Source organism: Phyllostomus hastatus, unplaced genomic scaffold (genome assembly GCF_019186645.2).
Source record: "Phyllostomus hastatus isolate PE091 unplaced genomic scaffold, TTU_PhHast_1.1 phas_contig_86, whole genome shotgun sequence".
Lineage (NCBI taxonomy): Eukaryota > Metazoa > Chordata > Mammalia > Chiroptera > Phyllostomidae > Phyllostomus > Phyllostomus hastatus.
Window position 1 is genome coordinate 89,369,302 of NW_025333977.1, and position 26,768 is coordinate 89,396,069.

A 26,768-nucleotide genomic window follows, 5' to 3' on the forward strand; every position below is an offset into this window, starting at 1 on the left:
CCTTCCAGTCCATCTATGCTGTCACAAACGTTAAGATTTCATTCTTTTTTTTATGGTTGATTAATGTTCCATTGTATATACGTACCACAACTCTTTATTCACTCATTTATTGATGGGCATTTAGGCTACTACTATACCTCAGCTATTGAAAATAAAGTTGCAATGAACATAGGGGTGCATATATTCTTTTGAATTAGTGTTTTGGGTTTCTTAAGATATACTCATATACCCAGAAGTGGAATCACTATGTCATAAGGCAGTCCAATTTTTACTTTTTTAAGAATCTTTTTGAGGACGCATACTGTTTTCTAAAGTGGCTGTACCAATCAGCATTTCTACCAACAGTTCACAAGTGTTCCATATTCTCCACACCTTACAAACACCTCTTGTTTGGGGATTCCTATATCTTAAATTAGGATTCAGTTTTCTTCAACTGTGCCTTTCCTGACTCAGTTCTAGTAAATAGATTTTTACCTGTTATCTAGAAGTTGCTATAGTAGGACTCCTAATTATAAATAAGAGAAGTGCAGGCTCAATGAAAGTGAAAAAGGTGAAAGCGACCTAAAATATATTTCGTGTAAGGGTGGGATACCAAAAACATTAAAATAAAATCATGTCCTGTAATTTGTAATCATGTGAGTGTCTTCATGAAGCTATCTATACACCCCCCATTTTTAGCCTTCTGAACTTCAAAATAATTTTGTCTGCTTTTAATCTATAAAGATATTTTTGCTCATTAGTCATCATGGGTAACATATTCAAATTGCATTTCTAATTCTAGAAAATATAAAAACAACCATTTTACTTTATGAAAAATGCTCATTCCTCTTGCTCTAATAATTTTACATTTAGCAATTTAAATAATAAAGTAATAATAGATATGGAAATCTGTGTACAAAAATGTTTGTTACAATATTATTTAATATAATAAAAAATAAAAATCAACCTAAATTTTTCATAATAGGTGAATGGTGAAGTAAATTATCAATGAAGTTGATAATGACCTTGAAATGACAGAATTAAACATAAGCCTATGAAATAATAAAGAAAATAATGCATAAAATAATTCATAGAAATGAGATAGCAAACAAATATGTCAAAATAGTCATAGTGGTTACCTCTAGATTGGTAAGATTACAGAAATAGGTTTTTTTTCTTTGACTGAAATTGCTAAATCTACAGTGAATTTATGTTGCTCAGCTAGGCAGGATAAAATCAAGGTAAAAAGCAATCTAGTGGTGAGGTACAGACTCTAAGTCAGGAGTGGCAAACCTAGAATGCCCGTGGAGACCCTCAGATAGCAAGTGAGTGATGCAGACCTGTGGTTATCATGCCTTCATGATGTATGAATGGTGGAAACTATGTGACATCAGCAGATGAGCCCTACCTTAAGCAATGCTGCTGGTCATAAGTCAAGGTAGACTTATAGGTGAAATCTCCTGATTTTTACATACATAATGCCCCAATGTCTGGATGGGTTGGTTTGGCCCAGGCCACTGGTTTTTACCTTTGACCTGTGTTGTGCAACAGAGCTTTAGATGAGAGGGAGATCATTATGAATGGAGTGGTTTAGGAATATATTATACTCTAGGCTTTAAAGATTCAGAGCTAAAAGGGAGGGGACTTCGACTGCTTGTTTATTAATTTACTCAATACAGTTTTATTTAATGTTGAGAAAATGAAGATTAATCCTATAGAGATCCTATTTAAAAGCAACTAAGGAAACAGGTTTCCCCCTAGCTAACATTTCTTACCATATGGCAGGCATTAGGGAATACCATATTATATCATATATTATTTTCTGTGATCCTCACAACTCCAATGGGTAGGTATTATCATTGTCCCCCATCTTCCACAACTGAAAACTGAACCTTGGAGATGTTAAGTAACTTGTCCAGGTCATGTGGCTGATAACAGAGCCAGGAATCCAGACATCCATCTGATTCTAGACCAAACCTCTAAACAAGTGTGTTATATATTATGGGAGATCAGGGGAAGAATAGACTCCTCTCAGCAGCAAGAAAGATTTGTGGAGGGAAAGACATGCAGTCAGAGAGAGCTGTGTTGGGTGAGGGTCTAAAACAAACTCTGGCAATCAACTAGCTCTGGTAAGAGCTAGGGAGCCATTGGTTTGGGGCAGAGGTTGAAAACTAAAGGTTGGTAAATGAAAAATAGTATACAGACAAACAGTAGTCTTTAAAAATAGTTTTTAAAAAGAACTTCATAACTAGTTGTCAATACTTTAAAAATCAGGAGAGGTCACATAGATTTGAATCTCCAGCTCCTCTGGGAAATCATAATACTTAGTAACATTGGGCCCACGGTCCCTTGTGGCAACAGTTTTCAACCTTATTCATCTTGTGGCACAAATAAAGTAATTAATATAATTCTATGGCACACCAAAATTCTGTATTTTGCTGATCTGACAACAAATAAATATAATTTTTGTTCATTCACACTGAATGGCTACTGTTGTATTGGCTATCATCTTTTTTTTTTTTATTTGACAGTCTCAGGGAAACTAGGTCAGTGTGCCTGACTAAATAGTTAGGTTTGCATGGTTTAAAATTCTTGCAGTCCTCCAGTGCACTGTGGCACACTGGTAGAATAGGGGTCCCTTACGGCAACAACTGGTGAATCTGGCAGAAGCTGTTCAACTTCCAATGGGGTATAAGCTCTTCTCTTTCCACATGGCCTACTTTGTTCATTTAAGTTCCAGCCAAAAATCTTTAGGCACTTGTGTCTTTTTTAAAGCCTTGGTCTAGAAAGTGAAGCATCAAAGTGTGGGAAGGAATAACCAAATGGCACAAGGCAGATAAGAGCTGGGAGTATCGAAGGTAAGGGTGTTTGAAAGTATGGACCCAGGAATACACTTTCTGAGGACACAAGATCCCAAGGCAGAGGCCATTTATCGTATTCCCCTCTGGCTGGGTCAGACATGGTCTCAAGATCTTCAGCTGGGGATTAGAAGGAAGTAGATTGGGTGAAGAGGGGGACTTGATTAAGGGCCCAATTGAGAAGGTGAAAGTTTGAGGGACATGGAGAATTTAGACCACAGGGAAGAAAAAGTTAATGTGACCATTCAGTGGCTCACTCAAGATCCTGTTTCCAGGAGAATTCTCTGGCTTGCTAAGAGTTCATGACTGCCAGGAAGACTAGTTAGAAAAAAAGAAAAAGAAAAAACCCAAACCCAGTCTCTTTAATGCCTCTAGTTTTATTTTCCTACATACAGGCAGAGTGATTTCTTTACACACTACTTAGGTACTGACCTGAGGGTCCCAATCAGTTCTGGGGACCTTAGGAAAAACATTTCCTTAAATTAAAGGCATTTTGCACAGGTTGCTTAGATTAAAGGCATTTTGCACAGACTTCTCTAAGCCTCAGTTTCTTCATCTGTTAGAAGGTTTAATAGTCTCAAATTTTCAGAGGATAAGGAATAAGTGAGTGACTGGAGGAATATGCAGTGAATGGCTCAGAGTAGGGAGGAATGAAAGATTGATTGCTGTGATGAGCAGGGGTGGGGCAAGGAACCTTACTGAAGTGTCTTCCCTGAATCTTTACAATGACCGTGTGAACAAGGTGTTATTTTCTCTGTTAAACAATAAAATGAGGAAATTGAGGTTTAGAGAGGCTTAGTAATTTACTCAAGGTCACACAATTAGTAAGGGACAGAGAGGAGAGACTTACTCAAAAAGTGCCAAACTATACCCCCAAAAAGTACTAGTATCTGTCTGACATTTTAATGATAGTCTTATAACACTATTGGCTAGAAAATTCAAACATTCAGTTCTATATCCTGCTAAAATCTTGAAGTTACCTGTTATGTGTCTCTGGCAAATGGCCTAACCTCTCTGAAACTCATCTTCCTCATTTGTAAAACTTAGTATGTTTATTGTATAGATTAAATGAAGTATAGAGTTAAAGTTCTTTGTAAGCAATCACCTAACAGATGTTAACTCCAGTCACATTTACTGGAACTGTTACTGTGCCAGGGATGCAGAGGGGAATGAAACGTGTCCATATGAGCAGTGGAATTTTAACACTGAGGAAACTGTTATAATGGAAGAATAAATAATGTGATTTGGGAGGGAGGAAGATACAGATATGGTGGTGCAGATACAGATATGGAGGGAAGGATGGCTTGGAAGGATTCAGCTGTGAACTATGAATAATCTGGATCTCAAAGGAAGAGTAGAGTTTTACAAACAGACAAGGCAGGAAAGGCATTCCAGGCAGAAGGAACAGGCTTGTGCAAAAGAAAAGAAGGCAAAAAGTCTGAAAAGGTCTGGGAGGATCAGGGAATAGTGAGCAGTTCAAATGTGGCTAGAGGGTTAGCTACCTGGGCTGATTGACAGAAGCAGAAGAGAAAAATTGGATTCACACTTTGAAGGGCCTTATGTGCCTTGCTAAGTAGTGTGACCACTAGCCCATTAGGAACAGATAGCAAGTCTTTCAAGGAAGGGTATTTTATAATCAGTTTGTTTTTGATGGAAGATAATAATAGGGTAAAGAATAGTGATAGGGAACCAGCCAGGAAGCTATTACAATAGTCCACTCAAGAGGTGACATACCCCCAAACTAGCTGCCAATGAACTGGAAGTGGGTGGTGAGAAAAAGAAAGTGAAGGGTGAGAGCAATACAATAGTGAAATCCAAGGTATGAAAATTGTTCAGTCCCGTCTTGCTTACCACAGTCATCCCTAAGGACCAAAACAAAAACAAAGTAAACCTCTTTTAAAAATGATCTCTTTTGTTTGTATGCAAATAGGGCATGCACAGTGAAAATGCAACTCAAGTGAAATGAGGAGTGCAGTATTTTGTCTCCAACCCACAAAATGCAAAAATGGAATTGGTTTACCAATGTGTCCTTGTTAAATATTCTAACTCCTCACATTAAAATTGTAGCCAACCAGTACAAGGCTTATGTGTGATTATTTTCCATCTTAAACCAGATTTGAGGAAAGCTATTTAAGGCCCTTTTCAAAAGAGGCCATCCCTTACTTACGCTGCTGAAGAGTAGGAGAAGCAACATCTTGTTTTACTGGAAAATTTCAAGTAGCAACACATGATGTGGTGGTGGACCTTTGCAATTTCCCAGATAAAAGGTGTGCAAAGACAGCTGTAAAAATTGCACCTCTACACCACCAACTTGAAAATTGCAAGTCCACGTTGATAACTGCATATCTTAAGGGTTCTCAGAAGTCTTATGTACATTGCTTTTGGTTACTAAGATGACACAGGGAAGTGAGCCTTTGGGGGTGCAATGCCCTGCCCTTGACCCTGTTGTGAAATGGAAGCTTTAAAAAATCCAGTGGTTCTTTTACTTTTTAAAATAAGCTTAGTCGTATTGGCTGTGTTCTGTATGCTGTAATCTATTTTACTTTAGTTAGTAGTGCATATTTTATTTATACTCATATAAATATTTTTGCATAAAAAGGTGTTTTCACAGATCTTCATGCTTCCCTAAATTTGAAATATGCTGCTATTTGTTAAAATGTGTTAGTTTTGTTATGTATTATATTCCCTCTTCTACACACGTAAGAAAAAGAACATATGGACTTAACTCTTCAAGCAACTTTTACATTTAGAATATTACCTCATTTTATTTTTTCTGAGGCTGTAAAGGAAATGACAGATGTCAGATGCTTTGTGAAAGAAATGACAGTTTCTCAGAATGTGTAAGTGCATACCTTTAAACAAACAGGCCACTTTAAATTCAGGGACTACAGTCTTTTGAATTTGGGTTTAGCGTTCCTAGATAACACTGAAGATTGAAAGGATAATGAGTTTGGAATCATATATTTACCTTGTTGAATTCTGAAAAGTGCCATCACTGATGTTGGTAGTTTATTGGTATCAACTTTGAAACTTGCTGCTGTATGTGTTTCATTCATCTTGGAAATATTTTACTTAGTTTTGTTATTTGTTAACTAATAGGCCATCTTTTTTATGTATTGTCTTATAAATCTTACAGATGACCTAGAATATAGAATTATTAAATTAAAAGCTAAGGATCACTTAGTCTGTCCTGCCCTTGAATGAGTTCTCTCTCCTCTGCTGCCCATGACTAATGGTCATGCAGACATTGTGATCATTTAAAACATGAAGTGAAGGAGCGCCGATGTCTCTTGGAGAAGCCTATTCCTGAGATGGAGGGCCTGGGGAATTTTTTCTTAACTGTGACCTACATGACCTAGTAAATCTACCTCATGCTCTTAAGATGGTATTTAGTCATTTGGACATCATACTTAACTGAAGTTTTTTATGTTGAAAATTTCTTGGTGGCAAGTACCTTGACATTATTAGATTTGTGTATGTCTTTCACACTCACCTGCAGGCTCTGGGAAGGCAAGGACCTTCTGCTTTCTTTCACTGGGGATCACAGGACCAGCGCAGGGCCTGTGCTCAATCAGGGCTGGTTAAGTACTTGTTGGGTGAATGGAGGCCAACTATTAAAAAGTAAAAATTCCAAATGGTACAATTAAATCTGGGGATGTTGAAGTATTATTAGAAGATGAGAAATATTACTGAGATAAAGTGATAGGTAGGGATAAATGTAAACCATGAAAATGTGTGAATTTGTCTGTCACTAGAGGCTATAATTACTACCAGTTTCTGTGGACACACTGGCACTGCCGCTGAAGCTCTGCCTACTCCCTTTCGTGAGGTGTTTGTACACAGGCAGCAAGACTGCTGCTCTGGGTGTGTTCTTACTGTTATAATCCTGGTCTCTAGTGTCCATAGGGTGAGTTGTGAGTCCCTCGGTTCCACAAGCTACAGTCCTTCTCTGGCTTAGCCTTGTTTCCTGACCTGCAGTCCAGTTCCCGACTGGCCCTGTGGGCCAGTCCCCCAGTGACGGGCCTTATCCCTCCCACAGGGAGAAATGATGAGGTGTCTCCACCCACCCACTGTGGATATCACACTTCACAGAAACTCCTGATTCTGGGGGTGCCAGGATAACCCCACCCTATTCTGTCATGACTTCTCCAGACCACCAACCCCTCCCAGACTCTGGTTATGGAAATACAGGCTCCTCACTTGCTGGGGTTGGTCTCCCTAACCTGAGCTCCACCCAACCCCACCTTCCTCATCTTGCCCACTCGCCAAACTGCTGAAGTCACACCTCGTCAAAAGGCCACACCTATGCCTGGTACGACTGTACTCCTTTTTCTAAACTGCATACATCATGATGCTTACTCTTTTGACATTTTTTCTTAACCTCCTTTCAATATATGCTAATATAAATTTCAATAGAAATAAATGTATTTTGCTGCAGAATTTAGGCATGTTTTATTAACCCATCATTTGATTTTCAGAGAAAGTGCAGATAAGAGTCTTTTGCGTTCACTTCATAGAATCTTACAAATAACTGTCTTGTCTTTCTGAGTTCTTCTTCGAGGACATCTAGACAAAAGTATGTCACTAGATCCTAGTTTCCGTGTTCAGGAGTTGATTGAATATCCGTTAAGAAACAATTTACTTTGCCTCTGTTTTTTTTTTTTTAGCATGCATGAATGATGGTTGTTAATTTGCATCATGAGAAAGTAAATAAAAGAAGGTACCCCAGGGCAGTCAGAGAGACCAAACCAACCAACCTAGGACTAGACAGTAGAACCTGTAAGATTGAGGGTCTCTCCCAGCCTCAGCAACTCAGTTGTAGGATAGAAATATCGAGGTGGCAAAATTGGGCTCAGGCAGAGAAAAAACACTCAACCTCTAATGCTTAACTGTATAAAGTTTGCTTTTAATTGTAAATCAAGACTATCACTACGTCAAAAAAAAACTTATTACATTTCTAAGAATGTTCCTCTAGAAACGTGGAACTGAAAGCTTCTTTTCAATTGATCTGGCCCTTTGAAAACAATGGGGCTTTTTCTTTTATTTACCTAAGGAATTGACATAAAAATCTATGGTTCCTGCACCAGAAATCTGCAGAAAATGTCAAAATAGAGGGCAGAAACACAAAACTGGAGATTTTCACTGCAGGACTGTGTGTGTGGCATTTGATTGCATGTCTGCAACATGGAGAAGTGAACCTTTGGACTGTGAAATCGATGCTAATTTTCTTACCCACTAGTCTAGAAGCCCTCTAAAAGGTCACATCATTAATTTAGTTACTTTACCAGGAATCAATGCATGTGGTTAGTGTGCGTATTTTTTTTTAATGAATAGACTTTATTTTTAGAACAGCTTTAGATTTACAGAAAAATTGAGCAAATAGTACAGAGAATTCCCATATACCCCCCTTCCCTGCACAGTTTCCTCTATTTTAACCATCTCTCCTTAGTGTGGCATACTTGTTACAATTAATGAATCAATATTGATGCATTATTAATAACTGAAGTCCATACTTTATAGTAAGTTCCTATCTTTGCATTCTATAGTTCTATGGATTTTGATGAATTTTAATAACAAACATCCACCATTACAGTGTCATAAAGAGTAGTTTGACTGCCCTAAAAATCCCTGGAACTCCACCTGTTTATCCCTCCTCACATTCCCTGGCAACTACTGATCTGTTTACTAGCTCCATGGTTTTGTCTTTCTCAGAATGTCACTTAGTTGGAATCACACAGTATGTAGCCTTTCAGACTGGCTTCTTTCACTAGACAAAATACAATTAAAGTTCCTCCATGTCTTTTTGTGGCTTGAGAGTGCATTTCATTTTAGCATTGAATTATGTTCCATTGTATGGATGTACCATAGCTTGTTTATCGACTCACCTACTGAACGGCATCTTAGTTGCTTCCAGTTTTTGGAGGTCATGAATAAAGTTGCTGTCAATATTTATGTGCAAGTTTCTATATGGACATCAGTGTCAACTCATTTGGGTAAATACCTAGGAGCATGATGATTGGATCATATGGTAGGTTTATGTTAATTAAGTTTTATAGGAAACTGCCAAAATGTGTTCCAAACTGCCTATATCATTTTTTCACTCCTACCAGTGATGAATGAGAGTTCCTGTGGATCCACATCTTTGTCAACATTTGGTATTGTCAATTTTGGGGGAGGGTGTTCTAGCCATTTGAATAGGTAGGTGTGTAGTAGTATCTCATTGTTTTACTTAGCAATCCCTTAATGACTTGTGATACTGAGCATCTTTTCATATACTGATTTCGCCATCTGTATATCTTCTTTGGCAAGGTGTATGATCAGATCTTTTGCCCATTTAAATTATTTTTTTCAATTACAGTTTACATTCAATATTATTTTGTGTTAGTTTCATATATATAGCACAGCAGTTAGGCAATCATATACCTTACAAAGTGTCCCCCCTGATATTTCAAGTACCTACCTGGCACCGTACATAGTTATTACAATATTATTGACTATATTCTCTATGCTGTACTTTACATCCCTGTGACTATTTTTTGGCTACCAATTTGTACTTCTTTTTTTCTTTTTATTGAATTTATTAGGGTGACACTGGTTAACAAAATTATATACAGGTTGTGGGCACACGATTCTACAACACATCAGCTGTACACTGTATTGTGTGTTCACCACCCCAAGTCAAGTCTCTGTCCATCACCATGTATCCCCCCTTCCCTTCCTCCATCTCCCTCCACCCCACCTTCCCTGGCAATCACCACACTATTGTCTGTGTCCATGAGTTTTTCCTCTTCAATTTGTATTTCATAATGTCTTCACCTTTTTTACCCACCCCCCTAACCTTCCTCCCGTCTGGCAACCAACCATCAGACTGACTCTGTATCTATGAGTCTGCTTCTATTTTGGTTGTTTATTCTGTTGTCCATTTTTAAATTTAGTTGCTTGTTTTCTTATCTTTAAATTTTAAGAGTTTTTTGTGCATTTTGGATACCAGTCCTTTTTCAGATATACATTTTACAAGTATTTTCTCCCAGTCTGTGTGGCATTCTTAGCAGTTAGAGTATTTATGCTTTAAGGAGAAAGGATTCTAAAAATACAATGTTTCAATAGCAGTAAAAGGAAAATGTTATAGCAAATGTTTTCTGTTCTCTCTCAGGTTGTGTCAGGGAACCCTGTCTGTGGACTCAGCTCAGTTTCATTAAAAGGGAAGAGTCAGAGCCTGGAGACTATTCATCGTTACTAGAGGTTGTGCAGTAGGGCTGGGAATGAGAACAGAACCTGATGCTGAGCTGCATCACTTCTAAATTAAGAACAATTTGGGAGCTATGTTTACAGTCCCATCCAAACCCCCCTGCAGGGATTATACTATGCATAGGGTATGAGTTTCTGTACATGAATCCAAGTATGTAAGAGATGATCACTTTTTAATTTCCTTTAATTCAACCTAATACCACTTCTGAGCCACCATTCTACCAGTTGGACAGGAGACTCTATTTTGATCATACAAGGTTCCCTTCCTCTCCTGCAGCCCAGGAAGGATTCCTTGGTGCATAGAAAGTGGTGAAAGGGCCTAGTCTGTCTCAGTAGTCACTGGCAATTTCACTATCTAGCCCACAGTGGTCTGCGAAGTCTGGCAGCTCTCTGCCCCCATGCCACAGTGGGCTTGGCATTATCTCCTGAGGCTGGGACCCCTGAGCCAAAGGTACCTACTCTGTAGGCATGAGCCATCTGTATCCCTGAGGTTTTTATCCCTTGGGATCACCAAGAGTGGGTGCTTGGTTCCACTGTTTACAGTATCCACACACCTGTTCCCTTCCCTGCCTTCCTCTTGCATCACAAAAGCATGCTGTCTCTTTACTCTCACCTTCTAGGGTACCTGTATTGTGTCTTCCATGGGCTTTCACAAGAGTCCAGAAGTGCCTTTGACTGTAGGTTTCTTCTACTTTTTCCCCTGCAAAAATCACTATGTCAAGATAACTCAGAGAAGAAATGCTAATTAACATTTCAATGAATAATGCTGTTAACAATTATTTGTGGAAACTATTTCATCCTATATTGGCACCACCACCACCTGGAATACTTTTAGACTGTCTTTTCTACCCGCTGGCCACAGGAAGCCACTCATAAATAACAACAAATGTATGGCTGAAATTGAAACATTCAGCTAAGTGTTCTTTAGATGTTTCCAAAAGCCGACAAGTTTCTAACGTTGCCTCCCAGAATTAATCCTAACTATGTGGTCCCAGGGACCAAATATCTCCTGGGCAGTGTTGAGCAAGAATATTAGGAAAGTATCTGTTTCTTCCCCTCTGCTACCATCTGTAGCCACTCCCTTCCTGCTGCTTTTCCTTGCAGTCCTCAACCCTGAGACCATCTGGGAGTGAAGCAATGGAGGAAGCAGCCCTACACAGAAAGCAGCTTTCTGAGGTTACCAGCAACTTCCTTCTCCCAAACACAAGGAACTGATCTTCATTCTACTCCACCTCCTCAGCATTTGATACCATTGACCGCCCTTGAACCACCATTGCTTTTGAAACTTCTCTGTCCTTGGCTCTTACAACCACTGGGTAAGGCTTCCTTATCAGATTTGTGAGTGGCACAAGGCTAGAGGGATAACTAATACAATGGACGACATGTATGGGATTCAGAGTAATTTTAATTGGCCCCAAACACTGACACACAAACAAGATGGGGCCAGCAGGTGGTGATCTGACTTGACATGTAAAAAAAATCACAGTGAGCCCTGACCGGTGTGGCTCAGTTGGTTGGGCATTGTCCCGCAAAGTGAAAGGTCTCTGGTTCTGTTCCCTGTCAGGGCACGTGCTGGCATTGTGGTTTCTGTCCCCCGTTGGGGTGCACACAAGGGGCACCCAATCAGTGCTTCTCTCTTATGCTGATGTCTCTTTTTTCCTTCCTTCTCTCTCTCTAAAAATAAATAATTAAAATCTTAATTTTTTTTTTTTTTAAATCATGGTCAGCCAACTTCCCAGTGCAACTGCTTATGGGTTAATTTGATTTCTGACTCATTAACAAAAGTGACATTAATGCCCATCCCACCCTGTGAACCCTCACTTCAGAGAGAATGTTGACAAATTCAGGGAACCAGGTGGCAGCTGGGGAGCCACCAAATGATCAGGTCTAGGACGACATCATATGAGGGACAGTTGAAGACACTGACTGTGTTTAGGTGGGAGAAGAGACTGTTTAGGAAATTGATAAAATCTGCTTTCAAGTGTTTCAAGGGTTTTATATAAACCTGGAAATTAATGTACATTCTTGTAGTTCCAGAAAACAGGACAGGGACAACTTGGTGATACTTATGGGGCTAGGGAGTGAAGGGTGGGAAATGTGAGATTATTATAAAGAAGACCCTTATAACTGTCGTATCAACTAGTGAGTTCTTCTGACATAAGTGAGAAAGCAAAGTCTGGATATCCATCTGTTGGAGATAACATCACAGGGGTTCTTGCTTGAGTGAGAGATGGGAATGACTTCTGAGATGCCTTAAATAACCTTGTAACCCTAAGTCTTAAGGTAAGAGAATCCCGCGACACCACTGTATCTCCTTTGTTTCTGCTGCCTGTCCCACAACATTGAGGGAGGCTGCTCTAAGAAGAAACTGAAATGAGTAGATGAGGCAGGAATATGGAAAAGAGAAAACAATAAAAACTTTTTTTTTAAAGAGAACCTACTATATGCCAGAATCTGTGCTGGGCACCATATATATGTTATCCTATTTAATTCTCACAAAAAAACTTATGAGATATTTAGTATTACTTCTGTGAAGAAGCTAAGGCTCAGAGAAGTTAAGTAACTTCCCCAAGAACACACAGACATTAACTAGTGGACCTCGGATTTGAACACATGTCTCTGTGATTGTAAAGTCCAGTGTGACATATTATTTTTACCCATCCTTTATTTATTGCAAATGATACTGCTTTGAAGAAGTTTTAGTATTAACATAAAGATTCTGTGTAAAATAAATTTACTTAAGAGAAAAACATTGTATAACAAACAACACAGATTTTACATGGATATGAAAGAGTAGCTAGTAAGAATAAAGTTTGGGAAATACTATTCCAAATATTCCAGATAGCAGAATGTTCCAATTTAGCCTATCTTATATTTTGACTGCTGAATACAAGGAAAGGAAAGAAACTTAAAGACGAAGTTGAATGTAATTAATTTTCCTGTGCTTTGATGGGTAGGTAATTTCATGTGTTACAATAAGGAAACCAAATGGACCTTGCAAATAAAAAAAGTTATGATTGTAAAATCCAGAGGAAAACCCCAGGTGGGGCCTATTCGAATAAAGGATGAAGTTTCCAAGGTATGCACACAGAATGGCTGAGGGGAAGTGATGACCCTGTGAGTCAGGGCCCAGGACCCACACCAGAGTCCTAATGGGTTTGAGAGGCCCTGGGGGGAAGGTGAAGGGGTTTACAGACCTGTTTTGGGAAAAATGATCACCACCTTTCTGGTGATAGAGGGAAGACCTTTGTGGAAAGTTCAAAGTTAAAATTGGAAAGTCCAAAAAGCAGATAGGAAAGTAGAAATGAAGACTACATAGCTGCACAGATGCCAGGTGATTTATGTGCAAGATATCATTTGTTTTTCACAACAATGCAGCAAGGAAGTTAATTACACTTCATAGATGAGAAGACTGAGACTGGGAGATGCTCAGTAATGTGCCCAGGGTCCAGGAGTTGAGCCAGCATTTACTGAACCTTGGTGCAGCAGTTCCAGACCTACACTGCCTCCTCTGAGCCACACATCTTCGCTTGAGTGGGCTTGCTCAACCCATGCAACAATAGCAGCTTTCACTTTGTCACTTAATTTCTCCAACCGTGCAGGGCACAGCGAGCCGCCAAGAGAGCGGGGGAGGCATGCTTGAAGAGGGTTGCCTCTCTCCTGAGCTCAAATGCTGCAGACTTGGAGGCACATAAATGTCCCCCACATCAAGCAGAGGGCTTTGCAGAGCCTGAATGGGTCAGAAAAAGAAGTGGTGTGTACGTGGGCAGGATCGTATATGCAAAGCCTGTCCCTGCTAAAGCAGTAGGCTTGGAAAAATCCACTGGGCATTCACACACATTTTACACTTCTGCTTTGACTTGTTCCCACTCTCAAGAGTACTGCTCACTTCCAGGAATTGTGGACCAAGGTAATAGAAACATCTAGATTAGAACATCTAGGAACAGACTGGGATAATATGGAAAAAGGGGCTGGGTATATTAATTGGCTTCTATCAGGATCTATGGAGAGGTAGGTTCTCAATGAAGGATTGGAGGGGAAGGCGGCAGGTGACACTCCTGGTCTCTGCTCTTTCTGGTTGAGGACTATGTCTTGCAGTCCTCCTGCACCAGACAGTGCCTGGCATACGGCTGCCCAGTAAAACCTTTGTTAAACTGAGCTGAATCTTTACCCTTGGGCCTAAAGGCTGCACCCCTGGATTTGTCCATCTGTTAGGGAATGTGTCTTTTTCATGTTTGTGGCTGGGGCTGTCTGTGGGGGGTTTCCTCAGGGCTTTACACTCACTCTCTGAGAGTGCATTCATAGTCATTATGAGCAGTGGAAAAGCCCACCTGCCAATCTTATCTGGAAGAAGAGCCCGGCCCTTTCTGTGGTGTTATTTCTCTATAGTCAGTTCCCCTTTCTACATTTGCGTCCTGGCCTCAGCGCTAACATGTTTTATCTCTACAAGGAGTGTTAGGGAAAAATGGATAGCTCCCAAGACCTTCTCTTCACTTATTCTTGACATCGCTTCTGTGTTCCTCTGGAATGCCACTCGGCTTACACATCTGGTCTCTGGGAGCTGCCGTGGATGGGCACTTGTGACAGGTATGTTCTTATGAAGCTAGTGTGCCTGGGGAGCATGGTGTGGAATAAAGCTGCATCTACGGCAGATGTTCAGAGGTGGGGCTGATGGCCGCCAAGGAAGGGGTGAGAAGGAGTGTGGAATACATGCTTAATACCTGTGATCTTGAGGCTTGATTCTCAGACTGGCTATGTTTGAGGTGGGGCATTACAAAACTGTGTCTTTCAGCCAGATTCCTTTCTCTGCTTTGGTGAGCTTAGTGACAGGACAGGCAGGAAATAGAAGGGGCCACTTAACTGACAGCCTCTCTCGGCCTTAGAGTGCTGGGAGCTCTGGGTAGCTCTGCCCTAGGAGAAGCTATCCAAGGGTGCCAGCCCTGCCTGAGCTGCTTGTGCTGGTGGGAAGTCCAGGTCGGGGGACGAGACAAAACCCACAGCCTCTGCAGTGGCCTTTGCTTTCTTCTTTGGTCTTCTCCTTCTCTGGTCCAGAAACCTTTCCCCATTTCTTCTTCCCATCCAAGTGCCTTGTTCCAATATTGGCCCCTCTTGGCACCAGACACCCCAATAGCTCATCTGGAAAGAAATAGTCTGGGCAAAAAAAGAGCCAAGGCAGCGGTTTACTGTGTTCTGTATACCATGAACGTATTTGCATTTGCAAGTAGGCTTAAAATAATGCCTCCAGTAATTATTTAAGGTTCTGGAGAGACAGGTGAAAATAATTTGGGGCCAAGGGAACTTCCCACTACTCTCAAATTTTTATACCTAAGGAGATGGCCTGTTTCTCTGACATGCAACCTCAATCTTGGGACTAAGGCTCTGAACTAAAATGAGTCTATTTAATTGTGGGCACAGGTTCACAGTTCTATATTACGTCTTCTGATTGCTGTTGCAGGTAGCATTAATGCCATTTACAAGAGCTATCTTGTACATAATGAAAGCTTTTATAAATCTCTGTTCATTTGTATGCTTTAAATATGTGTATTGTGCGTCACTATGTCCCAAGTACTGGGATTTCACAGGGAACATAAAAGATGTGGTCCCAATACTTTGAAGCTTCTAGCCTGGAGGGAAAGCAGTCACACTAAAAATGACTGTATAGCAACAATGCTATGGAGGGAAGGAATTAGTCCTTTGTAATTGTGCTTACTGTTTAGTAACTATGTCATTGAGTTTGATATATTGGTTACTTTGGTATCCCTGGATTTCGATGTCCCTTCCTGGTGGAGGTGAGGATTGGATTTTTATGGAGATGAGGCAGGGTGGGGGGCAGGTTGGGGAGGGGAGAACATGGAAGGTGAAAAGATGAGCCAAGTCAGATTCTTTAAGAGAAAATCAAGGTTCCAATACCATATTTCAAACACCAGCTAGAGGTGGGAGTGAGGTTAGGGGTCTCTGGGCCAGGATGCTAAAGCTGTGAAGAGACAGAGCTAGAGCAAAACATGTCTGAAACAGGCAAGAAGGGTGCTGGGGAGGTTAGTGGATGGTTATCCAGAGTCCAAGCAAGTTTTGACAAGTTGTCTTTCATGGTGGGGCAGGTAAGAATATTTGGGAGGCAGGCAGGAAGGAGAGGGTGGTAGGCTGGGCATGCAGCCTTTATTGGGCGCTCATCCTCATCTCTAACCGAAAATAGAGACTTGTTTCTAACTGGGCATCAGCGTGTACTCGGGCTGAGGTTTGGAAAATAGATGCCATTTTGAATATGTGTTGAGAAAGAAAAGTATTTCTTCTGCACTTTTCATCTCCCCATCAAGATGGGAAAGGTCCTGTTCCCTGTTCTCCTTTTGTGAATATGGTTCCTTTCGGAGTTCCATTTCCTACTTACATTAACTTGAACTTAACTTTTAATGGCTAAAAACAAAAAGAAACAAAAAAAAACACATTTCTTCCAGTGTGCACTTGCATTTTAACAGGGGTTTTCAAAAGTGCCTTAACCCAAGGAATGAGTAATTTGGAAATTCCAGGGTAGGGATGGCACTTGAAATGGGGAGAGGGGGACACCTCTCAAATTGTGCCTCTGAAATATTGACTGTCTCTCTTTGACCATGATTCTGGTTCTGAGAGAATAGGAAGGGGCTCCCTTAGGTGGCCAGGATTGGGATGGCTGCCTTTTAGAGACTGGATGTGCACAGACTCAGAGTACCTGTAAAACTTTGCATGATGCTTACCCATAGGCACTTTTTGGCAAAATGGAAGAAGTGGTTTCCAAAGCCATTGACTTTGAAAAAGGCATGATCCTTGACACAGAAAGGTCCAATTCTGATGTAACTGGGAGAGCTGGGTTTCTGTCTTGTGTGCAGACTTGCCTTTGGGAGACAGGAAAAGCTAAGTGCCATTGCCATGCTATGCTCCTTCTGAGTGAATGAGGAGAACGAACTCTTCATTTTAATACTGTAATTGCCTACAATACTGAGGAGTGAATAAAAGAATCCTCTGCTCCTTAAGCATTTGCATAGACATTTCTTCCTTGTCTCAATATTCCCCTCATACCCATGTGGAGGCACTCTGCTCTCAAATGGGTGAGGGAGAAGACAGAAAAATTCTCCAAAAGTGGGGGCCTGTGGGGGTTTGCTCCAAGAAAAGGTTGGAAGCCAAGTCAGATATACTGTACAGCCTGAGCTAGAAGGAGACGTCGCTGGTGGGGGAGCTCAAGGAAAGCAGCACTCAGGATGGGTGACGTGTCTGTAGTCAGTGATATCATGTGCCCACCAGACACCGGGAAGTCTTCATGTTTTCATCAAGGCATCACTGACACACGTGTTTCTGTCCTGCTGGCTCAGTCTCTTCATCTCAGGTCCATGAGCCTTTAATACTGGCTCTCTTGATCACTCTGATATCAGCCCTCACCTCTTTCCTAAGGCTACTGATAGGCTTATTTTCTGTAAACTTTCATTATGACTTTTCTGCTCTCAAACGATTAATCCCAACCTCTAGTTCTCTCATCAAATCAAGTATAAACTCCTTATCTGACTTTCTAGGCCCCATTAAGCTATCCTACCCTACTTATAGGAACCAATTTCTCATTGTTTGCCCAAAGTGCACCTCTCTTCCAGTCTAGTCAGCGTTTCTGTTTTGTCCTGCAAAAAGGCCATGATCATTCCCCCACTTCCATGTGTTCCCGTAGACTATTATATTTTCCTGTGGCTTAGAAATTTGCCAATGCTTCTTATACCAATAAGAAAGATTAAATATAGGTTATGCCTCTGTTCTTGTACATGTGTGTGCACACATGTGTGTCAAGAATGTGACTGAAATATTTATCCATTTGAACTCAATCCAACATTTAAAAGTGGTTCATCAGGAGACAGTAGTTCTTGAAGACATCAGCTGGATGCCTAGAAGGCAGGGTTGTACCTCTTCAGGAATCTGTTTGAAAGGCTCTCATGAGAAGAATTGTTGGAAGCTTGCAAAGCCTTCTAAGGACAGAGGCAGAAGGTCACTACATTGAGTTCTAGGCAAACAACAATTGCTAATGTGAAAGGAAAACAGCAGTTCTCTGAGAAAAGCTATTAAGCAATGTAGTGGCAGCTCTCCGGAGTGAAAGTATCAAAATGAGTAGGCCTGGTTAGAGCCTATACTGACTAAGAGCCTCATCTGCTGTAACAGAAATCAACTCTCCTGCAAACACCCCATGCCTAGCTCACCATGTTCCATTCTCAGGGTACAGGTCTGAGACCGAGTCTGACCAACTTTTACACCTTTACCCCACCTTTTGGACTATAGGATTGCTCTCTTGTGAAGCCCTGGACCACTTGTAGTCAGCTCAGCAGATCCTCCAGACAGGGGTTCTTCCAAATGTCCCATACTGTACCATACCATGTTAAAAATCAGAGAAATGGATGCAGGATAGGGGACAGGAAAAGGTGGTGTGTTCAGGTCATCTACTTAATTTTTCTTCATTTCTTGGAATGTAATGAGAACCTCAAAGGGAACTTAAAAGTTATAGAGTTCAACCACCCACCCAAATCAAGAATCCCTCCTAAAATGCTTGAGCAATCCTGGTGACGAAGGAGCTCGTTACCTCACAAAAACATCCAGTCTTTGGGTGTAACACTCTGTTCAAAGCTCTTCATTATCTGAAACTGAACTCTGGTTTCCTGTAGCCAATTACTGGGAGTACTCACCCTCCAGTTACATTGTGTGTGTTGTCCCACAGGAGAGCCTTTAAATATTTGCAGAGATCTGTCATGCACTTCTTCAAGTTTATTGCCCCCAGTCCTTTTAACTGTGCCTCATTTGACATACTTTCATTATTTTCTAGTGAATTGTGCTGCTCCTTCTCTTGATAAGCTCTGATTTTTTATTGTCATTCAAGTGTAACCAGCCTCACTAACGTGATACCACAAGTAATGTGCTCTGATAAGCACAGAGTATAATGACCAAACTCTGCACTAAGATTAGAATTAACTTTTGGTTAGCCATGCCACACTCACATCTGTGTGATTTTTCCATTTACTATGGATAAGCTACATCTCTGTCTTTTTAAAAATTATTTATTATTACAGAGAGGGGAATGGGAGTGAGAAAGAGAGGGAGGGAAACATCGATGTATGGGAGATCACTTAATTGGTTGCCTTGCACACCTCCAGCTGGGGACCTGGCCCACAGCCCAGTCATGTGCCCTGACTGGGAATCCAATTGGCAACCTCTCAGTTCGCAGTCTGGCACCCAGTCCACTGAGCCACACCAGTCAGGGCTGGATAAACTACTTCTCTGTTGACCATTTATTCCACTTCACAGTTGTTATTTTAAAACTGAAGTAAGATCAGTATGCTTATCCCCATGAGATTCACCATGTTAGTATCAGACTCTCTTTGGGGGATTTATGAATATTATTAATTCAGCTGATGAACTGACCAGTAACTATCTGGCTCATTTTTGTGTCATCTGCACATTTGAAAGCAGAAGCATGATTTTTGTGCTTTTATTCATAGTTTTACTAAATATGTGAAAGTGAAAAAGTAAAATCCCACTCTGATACCAGCCTATTAAACACTAATGATTCCTGGTATTTGGTTGTTGAATAAAGGAATGAATTAATCAATGAACCAATCAACACCTTGTCATCATCCTCTGTATTTAATCTGTCACCATATCCTGTTGATTATAATCTTAAATATTGCTTGAACCTATCCACTTCTTTCTACTTCTGTCCGGTCCACCCCAGGCCAAACAGCCATCTTCTTTTACTTAAACGACTGCCAACTGATTGAGCTCCTGGCATCTGTTCTGGCTTCCCTGCTGCCTGTTTGCTTCACAATAGCCACAGTCATCTTTTCAAAATGACAACCTGATTATGTCACTCCTCTGCTTTAATTTCTTCAGTGTTTACATTGCTCTCAGAAAAAACACCAAATCCTTAACTGACCCATAAGGTAAGCATGGTCTGGCCCCAGCTGACCTCTCTAGCCCTGTCTCTCACCTCTCTGTTCACTTTAGCACTTCAACCTTCTGCCTTGGTGCCTTTGCATATGCTGTCTCCTTTGCCTAGGAATCTTTCCGAGCCATTGCCCAACCTTTCACCTACTTAGCACGTACTGGGCCTGTTCTATTTACCTATTGGTGCATTACAAACTGCTCCAATTTTAGCAGCTTAACACAATAAACATTTTACTCTCTCTCTGTCAATGTTGTAGGTCAGAAATTGGTCAGGTTTCTAACTGATTTTTCTGTTTCTGATGGCATCAGCTAGGGTCACTTGGTGGTATTAACCTAATGAATGGACTTCTCTGGAGCTTAACTGTCTAGTTTGGTAGTCACTGGCCACGTGTGGCTACCGATCACCTGAAATGTAGCTTGTCTTAATTGAGATGTGCTGTAAGTGTAAAATACTCACAACATTTTGAAGATTAGTACAGAAGAAGAATGCAAAATTTCCATTGTAATTTTTATATTTATTTCACTTTGGGATTATAATATTTTACATATATTGGAGTGAATAAAATATATTATTAGAATTAATTTCACCTGTTGTTTTTTCATTGTTTTAACGTGGCTGCTAGAAGTTTTCAAATTATGTGGCTTGCCTTATATTTCTATTGGACAGGGCTGATTAAAGCAAGGGAATTTTTTTCTATAAAAGGCCAGATAGAAAGTCTTTTCAGCTCTGTGGCCATATAGTCTCTGTCACAGCTACTCAGCCCTACCATTGAAGTGCAAAAGCAGCCAGAGACAATAATGTATAAATGGGTATGCCTGCATTCTAACAAAACTTGATTTATAGATATAGCTGGTGGCTAGGTTTGGTCTGTAGGCTACAGTTCGATGACCTCTGATGTAGAGAATGCAATCCACGTGCCTGGTGGCTGGGCAGAGATAACTGGAAAGCTGGACTCATTTGGGACTATTGACCCAAACACCAACACATAGCCTCTCTGGTACAATGGTCTCAAGGTAGTGAAACATCTCACAATGTGGCTCAGAGCTCCAGAAAGTCTATTCCAAGAAAGACAGAAGCTGCAAAGCTTCTTTTCATCTAGCCTCAGAAGTCCCAAACCTCTCTTCTATGCATCCTACTGGTCAAAAAAGTCTCTGAAGCCAGCACAGATTCATGCCGAGCTTAGATTCCACCCATCATGGGAGGAGTTGCAAAAATGTCCACTTTTTGTTGTTGTTGTTGTTCAAGTACAGTTGTCTCCATTTCCGCTCCCACTACCCCCCCACCCATGTGTCTACTTTTAATCTAGTACATTGTTCTTCAATTCTCAGCTTAGATTACTCATATTATAGTAATCTAAATATTGTTAAATATAATAATCTCAAAGTATCATGAACCTCTCCTTTGTAGCACTTGTCATCATTACAATTTTATATTTACTCGTATGATTATTTGATCATTATCTTGCTCCTCTATTTAATGGTAAGCAACCCCATGAAGGGAGCTGTTTCTGGGTTTGCTCATCATTACATTCCCAGCACCTAGCTCAATGCCTGGCTCAATAAATGTTTATTGAACTAGTCAACAGTATTAGGGCACAGCTTTTCAGCCAAGTAAGTATGCTAATATCAATCCCCCATTTCCCCATACTGCTCTTAAGCATATCATAAGACACCCTGTCAAAACCTCATGAAAATTCAGGTACATTCAATTCCCAGAACTCTTCCTAATTTGCAGTTAAGAAACTATATTTAAAAGAAGTAAGCCTGCCTTATTCCTCCCAGTACCTCTAAGATACTACTAGCTGCTCTAAAGGTGTAGATAGTTTCAGATTCTGGTGCTCTGAGAAGTAATGCATGCAGCACGTCCCCCCACAGGCCAGCCACGGCCCCTGGCAGCTTGTGCTCCTCCTGTGTGTCACTTTCCTCTCCCCTTGCTGATGGCTCCAGTTCACAAGCCTGCCTAGTCCAGTGACAGTATGAACCGACAAAGGCAAAGGGTCAGGCCCTGAGCACTGCTGGGCTGAGGCCAACCTCGTCTTCCCTCCACAAAGGCTGTGGTGTCCTCCTTTGCTTGGAACAAGGACTCTCATATTTGCTGGGAGGAGATAGGCATTGCCACCTCCCACATTGGTCCCGGAGCTTGAATTATAGTTATTCGTGGACCCTGTCTGTGTTTTCAGACCTGGGTGAGGAACAAAGGCCTAAACATCTTTATATTCCCCCCAGAACCTCTAAAGCAAGCCTGACACTGAGTAAATTCAGTAAATGTTTGCATCAGAGCTGGTCTCAGTGAACAACCTTCCTCAGACAGCAGCAAACTAACCAGCATTTTTTCCTAGTACCCTGATCACCACTAATATTCTAGACAACATTGTGAAATAGGGAACATTTTTGTTTGTTTCTCCCCAACTTCTGCCTTGGAATCCTTCTCTCACTTTCCATGTCATCATTTCTGTATTTCCCTGTTCCACCCAATTGCTGGCCACCACCAGTGCACACCCCTTCATACTGCCTTTTGCCTGAATTACATCTTTCATGGGCTTCAGACCTGAGACATAAAAGATCCCTTCTGTATTTCCTCCTTTTTCTGCCCAGACACTCACATTTGCCCAGAGCTCTTCTAGGTGAGGCTTAGCTGGAACACAGTAACATGTGCCTGGAGCTAAACCCATCACAGGAAACTGATTACCAGTCCAGGGCTGGAGGGAAGAAGAGGATTCTCTGCCTGGCGCACAGTGGGTGCTGAAGCAATATTTGTGGAATGGATGGGAGCTCAGGATAGAAAATCCCCTGATACAGAGGGACACTTCTATTCCTCTCCCAACACCACCAGCTCCCCAAGCATGTTTCCCTGATTATCACACTCTGATTCCAGGAACCACCATCATACTTGGCCATGGGGATGAGCTTTCTGCTCCTGTGTTACTCTGAGAGTGGGCAGAGTCAGAATCCTTTCCACTTGCTCCCACAGCAGCCGAAACTGGCTGGAACTTTTAAAGGGACTATACTGGTGTTTAAAAAAGAACACAGGCTGCATGAGTTTAAAATCTTAACCTTGTCATTTACTAGCCTGGTGGCCTGGTGGCTAGGCTAGGGCAAGATCTTAACCAGTCTTGGCTCCACTTCTTCATCTCTAACATGGGGACAAATAATCCCACCTTAGTATGAAAACTAATAGTATAGTCATTCATCTGACGCTCACTCGTGTTCCATGATGAGCCAGGCATGCAAAGTGAGGGAAAGTGTTGTAGTGTGGGTGCTTTTCTTTAGTTTCTGAAGTGAACCTCCAACTACTCATTTCAGATTTGTGACCATTTCATGCACCTACAGACCTTATTCTGCTCCCAGCTGACAGAAATCTCTCAGAGACTCTCCCCCATAAATTCTTAAGCTCTTTCCTCTCCCATTACCCTTTTTGCTCTCTCCCTCCAAAAGCAATAGTTTCTACTTTGCAGGCCCTCTGGAGAAAGCAATGACTCAAGGTTGTGGTTGAGACCTTACTCCCGAGGGAACAATGTCATTTCTGTTCTTTTTCAGAGCCAGTAACATTGAAGAAACTGGCTTACTAACCCAATTCCGCTCCCTTCTCACCCGCCACACACACACACACACACACTGGCTAGAGTTGAAATTCTTCACATGGGCATTTATACTTTATACTTTATAAAAGAGAATGATGTCTGTCTCAAGTATTTTAGCATCATGTTTTGCTAGGATCTCTGACAAACTGGTGTCCAAAGTACACTCTCCAAATTAATATTAATGAAGTTTACTAGGACTGTCCCACCTGGGCCAGGATTTTCAGGAGGGATGTGATCATTGTCCCCAAATCCTTGAAGGGCTTGGAAAAGTGTGTTAGGCTTATTCTGGGTAGTTCCAGAGAACAACACAAGTATCAATGAGAGGAAGTTAACGGAGTGCAGCTTCTCACTCAGTAGAGGCGAGTTTCCAGATAGAGAAGTCAAAAATGGTGCGGACTTCCTTGTCAGACCCAGCGTTCCTTCCCACCGTGTGACTTACAGGGACAGACCTTTTATCCAATATTTCCCAGGACCAGTAATTTCTGGTAATTATTTGAGTTTAAGGTGATTTATTAAATTTATAGCACAATATAACTTGATTTTGTGCCCCTTTTCAACACATCATGTGGGGGTAGGGGTGGAATCTTTGATTAGGTCAAGCATACTGATTATTGGTTTGAAAACAGTGGAAGATTCTTATACTAAGTAGGAGTTCAGATTCAAAGGGCTCTCAGGTCCTCAGATTCTATGATAAATGTGATGCTGAGAGTGATTTAATATGAGGAAGTGCACAAGAATCAAACAAAAAACTGTTTCCAGTCTCTACCATTGAGTGTTGTTGGCTTTGGCACAATAGATAAAGCCAAGCTCTGAAACCTGTTGAAATCACTAGAAGTAGGGAAAGAGAGCAATCAGGAGCAGTGTGAGGTTCATATGTTGAACACCTACTGTGTGCTTTAACAACTGAATATATTTGCAATTCATTGTCACAATGCACCAAATATTTTTCTAATTAGTCACTAAATAGCACTAATTTTTAAATATAGAACAGCTCCTACAAATCAATAAGAAAAGGGCCCAAGACCCAAATTAGAACTAGGTGAAAGAAATGTATAGTCATGGAATAGGAAACATAAACTCTTATACATTTAAAAAGATGCTGATACTTATAATAAAAAATATTCATTTACAAATCATAGTGAGAGCTACCTCACACTCATTGGGATCACACACACACACACACGGTAGATGGCAAGGATATGATGAAACTGGAACTCTTGTGTACTGCTAATGGGAATAGTACAGCTGCTATGGTAAACAGGATGGCAGATCCTCAAAAAACATTACAATAGAATTACTGCATGATCCAGTAATTCTACTTCTGAGTATATGCCCAAAAGATATGAAGTATTTGCACACCTGTGTTCATGACAGCATTATTCACAATAGCCGAAAGGTGGCAGCAACTCAAATGTCCATCAACCAATGAACAGATAAACAAAGTGGTATATATATACATATACATATGAAATATTATTCAGCCTTTAAAACAGGAAATTCTGACATATGCTACAACATAGATGAACAGTGAGTACATTAGGCTAAGTGAAATAAGACAATCACAAAGACAACTACTGTATGATTCCACTTTATATGAGGTACCTAGAGCAGTCAAATTTATGGAGACAGAAGGTAGAATAGTGTTTTCCAGTGGCAGGGGGAGAGGAGAAGGGAGTTAGTGTTTAATGGGAACAGTTTCAGTTTTGCAAGACGAAAAGAGTTCTGGTGATGATGGCTGCACAACAATGTGAATGTATTTAATACCACTGTACACTTAAAAAATTAGTAAGATGATAAATTTCATGTTATGTGTATTATACCACAATGACAAGTATTTTTTTAAACCACAATGAGATGTCATTTTAACTTTCTCTATTGGTAAAGATCACAAATTAGAAAACATACTATATTGGCAAAAGTGATGTGAAAATAAGCACCATCATGTTTTGTCACTTGGGGCATAAACATATAATCTTAGAGGAGAACAATTTTTCAATATCTGTGAAGATTAAAGTTGCAGTTACCCTCTGACTCTAGGAAGGTTGTTTACTTCCACGTATGTGATTTGACATCTGATCAAAGCTTTTCATTGCAACAAAATATTGGAAACAACCTAAATGCCCATTGATAGGGTCTAGCAAAATAAATTATTACTATCCAATAGAATACAACCAAATAATAAGCAAGTGTTAGAATTAGGATACTCAGTATGTGGTGATACAGAACAATCTCCAAGGTAGTGTGGTAAGTCTGCAAAAGTGTGTATACTGTGCCACCAGGTATTTAAAAGTAAATGAAAAAAAATGGGTCTATGTTTTTATTTTGTTTTGCCTAAAATAACTGCAAGTAGCTGCAAGAAACTGTGAACAGGTAATGGTGGTCACTCCAGTTATGTTTATGGGGGAAAGCTAGGCAGTAGGAGACAGGGTTGGGAGGGAAACTTGCTTACTCTCTCAGGGAGTTTGGCTATAAGAAAAAGAGAAACTAAAAGCAGTAGCAGAGGAAACTGCTGCGAGGAAGGGAGAGAGGGTGGTAAGCAATTTAGTACCATAAGCAGGTATGATATATTCAAAATTTTTAATTAAAAAAAGAGAAGTTATAGTCTAGAAGGGAAAAAGCATAAGACCCTTTTAGCCCAAAGCACTGTGCTGAGTGCTGTGGGAACAGAGGAAGGGTATCTAGCACAGCCCAGAGGGATTGGGGGTGGCTTCTAGACAATCTACCCCCAAGGAAGAATCCTGCTATTGGACCAGGAATAGTTGTGTATCTTTTCCTAAGTCTTGGTTTGTTTTATTTTCTAGACAGATGTATTCATGAGTTCACCAATTAGGTTTTCCTTTCACTTTGGCTGTTAAAAGCTATACTCCAAACCTGTGACCTGTACCATGCAGGGTGGGCAGATTTCTGTGGTAAGCATTTAGTGTTGGCCTTGTACTTGGCTCCATTCCTGCATTTGGTTTGCTTTTCACCTCTTTCTAATATTGTTTATCTCTCCTTGTCCTGTGCCTCCCTGTAAGCCACTTAGTAGCTTTTTTGGTCTCAGCTGAGATAAGTGGGTGAGTGCAGAAAGAGGAAGAAAGAGAAGATAGAGAATTTTAGAGCAATTCCTGTCCCTTTCCTTGGCTCTATCGTGTAGACTAAGTGAAGTGCCACTCTTCTCGAA

The 26,768-nt window shown here is 40.7% G+C and overlaps 1 protein-coding gene across 6 annotated transcripts in view; it reads left to right on the forward strand.

Annotated features, from left to right (window-relative positions):
- The window catches only part of CD86 (CD86 molecule), a 62,817-nt gene that overhangs the window by 14,001 nt on the left and 22,048 nt on the right, over nt 1-26,768 (forward strand). For 2 of the 6 annotated variants that reach the window (XM_045851916.1, XM_045851922.1), the window contains exon 1: nt 14,504-14,672. The exons of 1 other annotated variant lie outside the window; for it this stretch is intronic. In XM_045851916.1, the coding sequence (XP_045707872.1) occupies nt 14,656-14,672 (17 nt within the window). In that variant the 5' untranslated portion in view covers nt 14,504-14,655. Of the gene's footprint in view, nt 1-11,189; nt 11,402-14,503; nt 14,673-26,101; nt 26,163-26,406; nt 26,515-26,768 lie in introns of those variants that run through there. 3 more of the 6 variants (XM_045851918.1, XM_045851920.1, XM_045851919.1) reach the window with 3 other exon arrangements.